Here is a 12,065-nt window from a genome sequence, read left to right on the forward strand (position 1 = left end):
TTTCCGAGCGTTGTGCACTTGAACTTTGCAGACGTGCTCAGTCATGTCCTGCTCTTTGAGGCCCCATGCACTGTAGCCACCAGGCTCCTCTGTCCACGGGCTTCCCCAGGCAAGGATACTGGAGCGGGTTGCCATTTCCTCTGCTAGCGGATCTTCCCAACCCAGGGATCGAACTCGTGTCTCCTGGTTTGGCAGGTGAGTTCTTTAGCATCTTTGCCACCTGGGAAGCCTCAGCGTTAGGGTGTCCTAAACCTTCTAGTTCTGGACGGAGGTGTCTAAGGATGGACAGTCTCAGGAACATGCTCAAAAGAATGCTGAGTTAGCCCGCAGTCGTTCCGGGTCCAAAAACAGGGCAAGCTGAGGGCAGAGCCACCGAGAGCTTTAATTCCACTTTAGTCAGATTTCATTGCACAGAAGCTCCTTTAATGAGGGTTAATGACATGCATTACTGTCTCCTTCACTTAAGAACATGCTCAGGAGGGGCAAATTGTCACATCAGGCCCAGGAACAGCTCAGGCCCCAGCTCAGAAGTGTCTGTTTGTCCTTCCTTCCCACAGTCCCTTCCTTCTTCCCCCCTCTGCATGCTTTTATTTTCCTTTCCTCCCATCAGTCAAGGCTGTCATTTCTCTGCATCAGGTAAGAACAGGGGTTGTAGCACATGGCTGCATCATTTTCCCAGGAAGACCTCAGATTTTAAACATGGATTGTGGGGCTTCTCTGGTGGCCCAGTGGTTAAAAATCTGCATTTCCATTGCGTGGAGCACAGGTTTGACTTCTGGTTGGGGAACTAAGATCCTGCATGCTGAATGGTGTGGCCAAAAAGTAAGTAAAAATAAATTAAACATGCATCCCTTACGGTTTGATGAGCTGGCCAGTGGACGATGATGTAGTGATTCTCATGGCTTTATAACTTGGATTCTATTATTTGCAATGAACACCAAACCCCAGAGCCTTGAAGTTCTCGTCTGGGATCAAAACCAAGGATTTGCTCCCATGACATGTGAAAAGAGGGGACTCACCCTGGAGAGATGAAGGTTTCCCTGCTCTCTGGGCTCAGAGTGGGGAGTCTGTCCACCCCTCAGGCCTCTTGGAGCCTTGGCCAGACATGGTCTGGGGTGGTTAAGGGGCCAACAGGCTGACGGCTGAAGTCGGGGTTCCTTTGGCGAATCTATGGCGGTGAACTTGGAAAAGTGGTTTGTTCGAGAGAACAGATTCAGAGACATACAGAGCAGACTTGGTGCATGTGGGCCCGGGGCTGTCTCTTTCTCTCCTAATCTGTGCCCATGTCCTGTACAGACGCAGGCTGAGGGGTCTATGCTGATGGCCAGAAGATGCCTGGGAACCACTGCCCGATTTGGGCATTAAAGATCTAACCCATTGAATATCTCGGGAAAGCCTGGAGACGAAGCTGGGTCTATAGAGAAGGAGATTGTAGAACTTTCTGTGCCATAGCCCCACACTGTGCAACAGTTAATTTGAATTAAATTTAATTAAGTTTACCCCACCTCAGCTTGTCTCCTTCCTCTGTGTTCTCACAGTTTAGAAGTGGGTCGCTTACTGTCTTCTACCAAGTAGGCATTCATGTTCTTACAAAACTGAAACTTATCTTTGACCCTCATCTTTCTATTCTTTACTTCTTTTTTTTCCTTAGCATTTGTTTTACTTCTTTGTTTAGCATTTCTCTTCTACAATTCTTATCCCATTTTATTTTTGGCTACACTTCACGGGCACTTAGGTCCCCGACCAGGGATTGAACCCAGGGCCACTGGATTGCCGGGGAAGTGCCTACTCCATTTTCATGCTGTGCTTTTCATCTAGCTGTTGGGCTGCCAGTGCTCCAGCGCTCCAAAGATCAGTCACCTGGGAACTGAGGCAACGACTTCAGCCTCCGTGTTCCAAATATTAGCTCTGTGGCCCTGGGTCTCAGCCTCCCCATCTTTAAAGTCAGAAGATTGAAATCATTAATTTAAAAATCCTTTTTTAGCTTTAGCAACCAAATTAGAGTCAGTTCAAGAAAAAGTTTTTATTCCATTACTTAAAGTATATGAATAGAGCAAAGAATTAATTTATTAAAATATGTGCAAGATAATATATGGTATACATGAATTACTACAAACCTAGTCATATCAATGACAGACTGAACGTACTAGTTGTCAAATTAGAATATTTTCTAACTATCAACATTTAAATCTGGCAACTAGTACTGTTGAGATGAAGTATCCAACTTGTGGAGAGATTGTGGAGTATGTGAAGAGTAAGTTTGGGTTATATACAAACTTTACATAGGCTAAGAAACAGTTACAAGCTGTAGAAGTGGTTGTTATGGACAGCTAACTTGGTGGTCAACCTATGAAGACCTGAGTGGGAGCAAGGCTGATGGGCATGGGGCATCAATGCGGGTCTTCAGATGGGCAATGGTCAATCTCCTCTGTCAAGTCAGAGACACCCGCATCCCCGGCTCCTCAGAAAGGCATTACTTTTTCTTTTTCTCCTTTTTCCCTTTCTTCTCCTTTTTTCCTTTGTCCTTTTCATTTTCTTTGTTACCTCCTGTTAATGCCAAGGCTCGCTTTTTACCCATAGGGGTCTTGGCATACCAGTCCTGAAATCAAACAGATGTTTAGGAAAATATGAAAATGACATGAATTCACTGGTATGCCCTTAAAAATAAAGACAAGCTTGCTGAAAGGAAGGGGGCAAGCAGCCATTAAACACTGGGCTTTTAAGGTATGTTCTTTCTTAGTGGTTTTGTATATTTCTACACTATTTGAAACTTTCACCTTAAAGAGTTAACAGAGAGACTACTTGCCAGGTCAAACCAAGAGCCCTTCCCACTAAGTCACCTGACTTCCTGGGGGTCTTGCTCTAACCCCAAGTTACCGAGGTTTTTTTGGTAATGTGAGTAGCTCCCTGTGGTTCAGACAAGACCATCAGCTGGACTGATGACCAACTGTGAACCTTGGGAGGGCTTCAAACACTCTGAGGGAGACTGTTGAAAACAAGACAGAAACACTGGAGCCAGAAGATCCCAAAAGCACTCAATAATCACAACTGGCCCTGTAATGACGTGTTTCTCAACCTTCACTTATATTTGAAATCTGAGAAACACTTTGGCTTGCAAACTCTGAAGTCGTATTTCATTAAATGACTATTGTTTGTGTTTATGCTTAGTTGCTCAGCGGTGTCCGACTGTGACCCCATGGACTGCAGCAGGCCAGGACTGCATGTCCATCACCAACTCCTAGAGCTTGCTCAAACTCATGTCCATCGCGTCGGTGATGCCATCCAACCATCTCATCCTCTGTCGGCCCCTTCTCCTCCTTCCTTCAATCTTTCCCAGTATCAGGGTCTTTTCCAATGAGTCAGTTCTTCGCATCAGGTGGCCAAAGTATTGGAGTTTCGGCTTCAGCATCAGTCCTTTCAATGAATATTCAGGCTGACTTCCTTTAGGATGGACTGGATGGATCTTCTTGCAGTCCAAGGGACTCTCAAGAGTCTTCTCCAACACCGCAGTTCAAAAGCATCAATTCTTCAGTGCTCAGCTTTCTTTATGGTACACAACTCTCACATTCATACATGACTACTGGAAAAACCATAGCTTTGACTAGATGGACCTTTGTTGGCAAGGTAATGTCTCTGCTTTTTAATATGCTGTCTAGGCTTTTCTATAGCTTTTCTTCCAAGCAGAAAGCCATTTCCTCCTTCAGGGGATCTTTGCAACCCAGGGATTGAACCTGTGTCTCTTGCACTGCAGGTGGATTCTTTACCCAGTGAGCTATTGGGAAGCCCTTAAATGACTATAATAAACATTATTTATCAATTCTCCTATTGACGGACTTAGAGGTGATTTTCAATATTTTGTCATTATGAATGCTGTTGAAATTCACAAGTTTAATATATATGAGAAAGCTTATATTAGAAAGCTTCTCTGGGGCATATACCCAAAAAAGAATTCCTGGGGTTGTAGGTAGGTCATGAGCCTCTTCAATTTTATCTCTGAAGGGGTGTGAGTAGGACACTGTCTCAGTCTTTGTCTTTAAATGCCTGTATTTTCTTCCATCTCTTGGATGCTGGTTTGTGTGTAAGTATGTGTGCTGTGTGCTCAGTCATGTCTCTTTGTGACCTCACGGACTGTAGCCCATCAGGCTTCTCTGCCCACGGGATTCTCCAGACAAGAATACTGGAGTGGGTTGCCATTTCCCTCTCTAGCAGATCTTCCTGACCCGGGGATTGAACCTGTGTCTCTTGCGTCTCCAGCATTGCCAGGAGAATTCTTTACTACTCTGATTCCTGAGAATCCCCTGGAGGCTAGTTTTGCTGGATATAGATTTTAGGCAGCCAGTTATTTTTCCTCAGCACTTTGAAGATAGGCTTTCACTTTCTTCTGGTACTAATTGTTGCCAAGGAGACGTCTAATTTCCCCACTGCTTCTCTGCAGGTAATCTGGTATCATAAGACTGGCTTGTCATCTTGTTCTCAGTTTGACAATAATGTATGTAGATATAGATCTGTTTTACTCATTCGGCTGGGCATGTGGAATTTGTTTTTAATCTAAGAATTCATGTATTCAAGTTAAGAAAGTTCTTAGCAAGTATTTCTTCAAATAATCATTCCTCTGGTATTTCCTCTCTTCTTCCAAAACTATTATCTGGGTGCCAATGTTTTCAAAGGCTGTTACTTGCCATTTATAGGTTTTACCTGTTTATTTTTTTGTGCTGCTTTCTGAGGGAGCTCCCTAGGACCATCATCCATTCCACTAATCTGTTCTTTGACCATTTCTAGCCTGGCGTTCACATCTCTTTTGTTTTTTGACTTTTTATGTTAGTGACTATATTTTTCATTTCTAAGCTTTCTGTGGGCTTTTTTTTGATATAATTATCTGTTTTTACTTCATTTCTGCCCATCTTTGTTTCAAACCTTTGTATGTTTCTCTAATGGAAGTTATGGTTTCATTATACTAATCTAATTATATTAATATAATCTAACATAATGGATTAAAATCTAACGTAATTAGATTTTTGTTTAAACTATTGTCTTTTAACAATCTCTGTTTGAAGATTGTACTCAGCACTAGATTTTCTGAAATGTTTTGGAATTTTGATTTTCAGATTTGTCTTGGCCTCTTTCTCTCGTTATGCCTCCGTTCCTGAGCAGTGCTGAAGTTGCTTCCATGTGTTCTCTAAGCCCACATTCAGAACCAGGTCTTACCGGATGTTTAGAAGTCTTACAGGATGCTCCTTGGTGGTATTGGGACGTCAAACATCTAGTCATGGAGGCAGCAGATTTGTCATTGTTATCTGCCACGACTCCTAACCCTTTTTGCTTTCTATTCCTATTTCTGTCTATGCTACATGCCATGCATCTGGCTGTCCCTGTGTTTGAGATTTATCTTTGTTTCTGGCACTTGGGGATTTTGTCATTCTTTTTTAGCTTTGGCTTACCTTTCAACGAAAGGTGAGGTGGCCAAGCAGTTAAGGTGACAACTAATTTACTGAGACACAGGATGGACTGCGTTCAATGGCACTGGCTTCGGAGTAAGGTTTGAACGTCAGCTCTGCTCCTTTTAAGCTGTGTCACCTGGAACAAGTCCTCTTGTGGTTTTCTTTTTCTGGTTGTTTTATTTTGGCTGCTGTAGCACATTACTACATACTTAGTGGCTTAAAACAAAGCACTTAATATCTTACAGTTCTGTAGGTCAGAAGTCCAAAAGGGGTCTCATGGGGCTAAAATCAAGGTGTCTGCAGGCTGTATTCCCTTCTGGAGCTCTGGGGGAGAATCCATCCCCTTGTCTCTTGTAGCTTCCAGAGGCCACCTGCCCTCCTGGCTGGTGGCCTCATCTCCGCCTCTGGGCGGCAGTGCTGGGCTACCTGGAGGTCCAGTGACCCCTCATGCGGCCGTCTTTCTGTTTCTCTTCTGATGCCCTCTTCTAATTTTTATGAGTACACTGGCCTCATGAGGATAATTCAGGGTGATCTGTCTTCAGGCCAGCTGATTAGCAGCCTTACTCCATCTGAATTCCCCTTTGCCATGCAACCTGACAAATTCCCAGGTTCCAAGGACTCGAGTGTAGACCTGTTTGAAACTGACTATAACCCAGTTTCTTCATCTGCAAAATAGAGCAATGGTGAGGTCTGAATTCATAGGGTGCCTGGCTAATAGTCACAACAGTATTAGCTAACATTGTTATGACTATTACATTCTTATCATTCAGTATGTTCTCCATCACGTCCACGGAGCAGGTACATGTGTCTGGAGAACCTGTAAGAAAGATCTCAGTCTGACACACTGTTAGCAGCACAGTTAGGTGGAACTTCTCAGGGTGACGATGATAGACCTGGTTACCAGCATCTACAGCCACGCAAATCTCATTATCTGGAAGAGTGACAGTGTCATTCCATCTATCCATCTGCTCAATCCATTTCCCACTCAACAAGTTAACTGAACGTCTAGCTGGGGCCAGGTGCTGGGTGAATCCCAGAGTAAAGACAGGAAGCGGAAATGGATGGGGCGGGTGGGTAAGTGATGATGGTGGTAAAATGATTTAGTTCCTTTGAAAAACGAACATGATGGGACTCTGCTCAGTGTTATGTGGCAGCCTGGATGAGAAGGGAGCTTGGAGGAGAAAAGATCCACGTATCTGTATGGCCGAGTCTCCTCGCTGCTCACCTGAAACTATCAGAACACTGTTAATCGGCTACACCCCACTACGAAATAAAAAGTTTGAAGTTAAAAAAACCCCAACAAAAACGAGTATGAGAAGCAGATGCAAGAAACATATGCGTTTTCACCCCAGGTTATAAAATGGCAGTATTTCCTTCTTTGGATTAATACGATGGATTCTAGTCACTGTATCTCAAGTACCTGTAACAGGTAGAAAGCTTCTAGAGATTATTTCAGACAGTAAAAAACCCAGCTAAGAGAAAACACTCAAACCTACTTCCTCAAAATAGGGAAGGACATTGTCATTTTACAAAGGAGAAATAACCTGGGGATTTCTAACAAGGATATATCGCTTGAAGAGGATTAATATTTGCAGTCAGCACTAACAAGGTTTAAATAGTTAGGGAGTATAATTCAGACGCTGGCAAAAACTTCAACTTGGAGTCGTAAATATTTCTTCTGACTTTTCTAGAGCAAGGATCAGGGAACTGTGGCTGATGGGCCAAAGTTGGTCTGTTGTCTGTTTTTGCAAATAAAGTTTCATTGGCACCCGGCCACACCCATTCATTTATTTGCTGCGTCTGGACACTTTTGAGGCAGGACGTAGAGTTAAACAGTTGGGACAGAGACCACGTAGTTTTTGAAGCCTAAAACATTTACTGTCTGGCCCTTTAAGGAAAAAGTCTGTCAACTCGTGTGCAGACCAGTATTTTTGGAATCAGTGTGGTGACTATTTTTCATCTTCATTGACCCATCAGTGGCAAAGCAGAAGGGGAACAGTTTCTAGAGTTGGTGGAAACATGACCCATTGTAGAGGGAATTTCCCTAATCCCAGGCAGGCTATCAAAGATGAGAGGTCTGAACGAAAATTCCAACTCTTTCTGGTGACTGAATGGCCAAGATGGTGATGGATATAATTTCATGGATACAGTTTCCCTTCTTTTTATTCCTAGTTGGCCAAGAAAACTACCTTCAGGTCCAGAAAGAGAACTCAATGGTGCTCATTGCTATGAAAAGGGTTTGAAGGGGCGCCTGCTGGCCTGGGCCTTGGGGGGTGAGGGTGAGGGGGTGTAATTCTGACAGTGCTTGGAGAAGGCACCTCACTCGTGGCTGGTTCTTTTCCTCTTATAGCAGAGGGACCTGGAAGAAAACAATTCTGTGAACATCTCAGAATGTGTTCAAAAATCAGAAAACTAAATCCAGCCGAATCTTCTCGTGATTTCCTATCACAAGTGAACCCAGGCACATATGACACAAGCCAGCATTGGCTGGAAGTACACTGTTTAGGGAATGGTTTTCTCCAGGCAAAACCTGTTCCGTTATGTGAACTGTGAAAGTAAAAACCAATGAGAACAGGTGTGTGTGTGTGTGTGTGTGTGTGCGCGCGCAAATCCAATAGTTCTGAAGCTGCTACTCAATTCTGCAATTTGATTGTTCTCTTATAAGGTTCTCTTACGGCTCAACTGATAAAGAATCTGCCTGCAATGCGGAAGACCTGGGTTCAATCCCTGGGTTGAGAAGATCCTCTGGAGCAGGGGAAGGCTACCCACTGCAGTATTCTGGCCTGGAGAATTCCATGGACTGTATAGTCCATGGGGTCTCAAAGAGTTGGACACGACTGAGCGACTTTCACTTTCACTTATAAGGTTACGGATCACAATTTTCCTAAGATTTAGAAGACACATGTTTTATTGCTAAGGCCAGAAGACACTGTGGACCTCAAATTTCACGTTTCCAAATTTCACTGGATATGGCAGAGTCCAAATACATGAATAGAGGAGGGTGGCGGTGTCGTGTATGACAAGCCTTTGTTGCTGAGACATGCGCTGCATTTACCTTAAAGCTGTCTTCTTCCTCCTGGTAGACAGGATTCATGCTGGTGAGAGAGGCAATGAACTCGAGGGCAGTGAGTGGCTTGTGGGACTGCTGGCGGATTCTCCGCTCCGTGAGCACCTCCTTCACCACTTGGACAATGTGTCCTTGCGTGAAGCCGTCGGTGATCTTCGCCAGGCAACTGACACTCAGGGTGTCTGTGATGACGCCGCCGTGTCGTTGAATGATCTCCTTCCACAGAACTGTTGTGTCCAAGACGATGGTAAAGACAGAGAATGAGAGTCAGCAGAGAGAAAACAGGGTTAACCCAGTCCCCGGGACAAACCTGCCTCTCTCCAAGAAAGGAGAGCACAGCGGTCTGCTCCAATTTGTAATTCAAATGAGCATGGGGCCAAAGAACCAAACACTTTGCCTCAAGTGATTTTTCACCCACAAGGCATGCACATCGATGGCCCTGAGTTCTACAGATCCCTCAATCCCTTGTGAATTGACAAAACGTTTAATAAGGGTCAGTATACACTATCATGTGTATTAATACAACAGATCGCTAGCAGGAAACAGTTGTACAGCTCTGCAAACTCCGCTGGGTGCTCTGCAATGACGTGTGGGCAGGGGTGGGGAGGGGTGGGAGGGAGGTCCAAGACGGAGGGGATATATGTATACATTTAGCAGTCACTTCGTACAGCAGAAAGTAACACAACCTTGTGAAGCAATTACACTCCAATTATAACTTTTTAAAAAAGGTCAGTAGAGATTTAGGGTGGTGACTTCGAAGATGTTCAAAATCTTCCAAAACTGGAAATGTATGATGTTTGGTTCAGTAGGAGTTTGACTTGAGTTAGAAAGGTCATTTCATGTGTGATTTATACGTGTAGAACTGTAGCACACAGTCCGATTTCCATCCGCTTCGCAGGGCTTGGTTCCTGTTGGGCGTATGACACTGCAGAACATGTCCTTTGAGCAGAGCCATACTCTCTGCCCCCAACCATGGCAACCACGCACAGATGAACAGATCTACTGAATGCTGCCCTGTTGCTGTCTGGGTTGGTGGGACCTTGGGTAACCGGGAGATTCCACTTGAGACACGGGATGCTGTGAAGATGAATTAAGAAATAATCCCTGGTGCTTCTTAACCTTAGACACAGGATGGTCTCCCACACAACATTCGAGACATAACACTTTGAACACTACATCCATTCTGTAAGAGAGATTCTACAGAAATAAATTGAGACCCGCTGTGATATGTTTTTCCAGTGGTCATGTATGGATGTGACAGTTGGACCATAAAGAAAGCTGAGCACCGAAGAATTGATGCTTTTGAACTGTGGTGTTGGAGAAGACTCTTGAGAGTCCCTTGGACTGCAAGGAGATCCAACCAGTCCATCCTAAAGGAAATTAGCCCTGAATATTCATTGGAAGGACTGATGCTGAAGCTGAAACTCCAACATTTTGGCCACCTGATGCAAAGAAGTGACTCATTTGAAAAGGCCCTGATGCTGGGAAAGATTGAAGGCAGGAGGAGAAGGGGCTGACAGAGGATGAGATGGTTGGATGGCATCACCGACTCAATGGACATGAGTTTGAGCAACTCCAGGAGTTGGTGATGGACAGGGAGGTGTGGCGTGCTGCAGTCCATGGGGTCACAAAGAGTCGGACACGACTGAGTGACTGAACTGAACTGAACTGTGAAGTGTTAGTTCTGTCCAGACAGTGAGGATGGGACTGGGCAGGGACAAGACTGTCCATCTCAGAGCCAGCCCTGGCACGGTGAAGGCTGGGCTAAATGTCTCTAAAGAGTTTTGACCTTCTTTGAGGAAGGTTAAAGACAGTTTTTTAATAAATGAAGATTCCTGCATGATCTGAGCACTGTCAGGGGTGTGGAATGACTACATCATCCAAACACATTGACCCCTAAATACCAGGTGAAATGAAAGTTCCAGTGACTGTTGAGGAATAGAACGACTTGGGACAGAACTATGACCCACACCAGAGAGTCTGGTTTTGGGGCCTCAAGTTATTTCTCTATCCTCCTTGGTGGGGGATCCTTGGCTCCAAGGTGAGCGGAGATGCTGGCAAGGGGGATATGTTACCATGGGGCCTGAGGTATCTTCTAGCTGTGGAAGGTTAGCCATCGAGGCTTGAGGCCACAGTGAAGCCTGCAAGGGCTCCAGGGGCCCCCAACCTGACCTAAAGCAGCATCTACCCCCTGCGTCTACGCTGCTACTTCCTTAGGGGGTTTATTTAAACTTGAAGTCATCTTAAGGTTACCTGTAAAAATAGAAGTAGAAAGATTTAATCCTTAGGCTTCTGTGAGAAATAAGGACAAGAAAGTATAGACAGCAACTGGAAGAAACCGTTCTGATATACAGTGGGCATTTTGATTTCTATAGCTTTATTACTGCTATTTCTGTAATTACTATTAGTCATTCTATTTTGTGGGGCTTCCCAGGGGGCTCAGTGGTATAGAACCCGCCTGCCAATGCAGGAGACATGGGTTCAATCCCTGGGTGGGGAAGACCGTCTGGAGAAGGAGATGGCAGTGCACTCCAAGATTCCAGCCTGGAGAATCCCATGGATAGAGGAGCCTGGTGGGAGTCCATCGGATCGCAAAGAGTCGGACACACGACTGAGTGACTTAACAGCAACAACACTGCATTTTGTACCAAAGTTTTCTAATGCTCACTAAAACATCAACGATTGATATAAAAGCTAACACAAAATAAACAAGAGTATTTCTGAGCATATTTATGTAAAGACCCTGGAGCAGATAACGATTACCCTTATCTAAATACAACTGTCACAGATCAGAAAACAACCCGTGGTAAAAATACACAGCAACAACCACCACCACATCGCACCACCCCTTGGGATCTAGTCTGTCTTGTCCACATTCATAACCTCTAAAAACTGTGCAAACAGGTCTGAGTGGTGACTTGGAAGCTAAAAGGGAACGCATCTTATGGCACAGGTGATAACCCCTAAAGCTGAGGAGCCAGAGAACACTCCAGACTGGGACCCAGAACAGCTTCAGTCTCGAGGGCTGAGGGCAGCCAAGGGGCTCTCTGCACCCAGTGCTGTATTTCGTTTTCCTCTCGTGGATGCCGAGGGCTTCTCAGTTCTTCAGGCTAATCTACATCCCCTTCTCCTTCTTTAGACTGAAAGGAATCTGGTCTTTGGGTCCCCTGCGAAGAACTGACTCATTGGAAAAGACCCTGATGCTGGGAAAGATTGAAGGCAGGAGGAGAAGAGGGCAGCAGAGGATGAGATGGTTGGATGGCATCACCAACTCAACGGACATGAGTTTGAGCAGGCTCTGGGAGTTGGTGATGGACAGGGAAGCCTGGCGTGCTGCAGTCCATGGGGTCGCAAAGAGTCAGACACAACTGAGCAACTGAACAATAACAACTCTGCTTTTGCCATTCCAAATTGATTGCATCCTGACTGCGGGAGAGGACACCATCTCTTAAAATTCATTTTCATTTGGGGTCTTGCACAAGCACATGAGGCTGAATAATATGATTTGGATGAGCTTCTGGACTCTGCAGTCTAGAATTCCAGAAAAATCGAAAGACACG

General features: G+C 44.8%; 1 protein-coding gene across 1 annotated transcript in view; it reads right to left on the minus strand.

The window, feature by feature from the left end:
• Positions 1–2,004: 2,004 nt before the first annotated feature.
• Positions 2,005–12,065, minus strand: part of IQCA1 (IQ motif containing with AAA domain 1) — a 187,887-nt gene continuing 177,826 nt past the window's right edge. Inside the window, 2 exon segments of the mRNA XM_061412712.1 lie at positions 2,005–2,599; positions 8,494–8,732. Of these exon segments, the coding sequence (XP_061268696.1) occupies positions 2,474–2,599; positions 8,494–8,732 (365 nt within the window). The 3' untranslated portion in view covers positions 2,005–2,473.

The sequence above is a fragment of the Bos javanicus genome, chromosome 3 (assembly GCF_032452875.1).
Source record: "Bos javanicus breed banteng chromosome 3, ARS-OSU_banteng_1.0, whole genome shotgun sequence".
Classification (NCBI taxonomy): domain Eukaryota; kingdom Metazoa; phylum Chordata; class Mammalia; order Artiodactyla; family Bovidae; genus Bos; species Bos javanicus.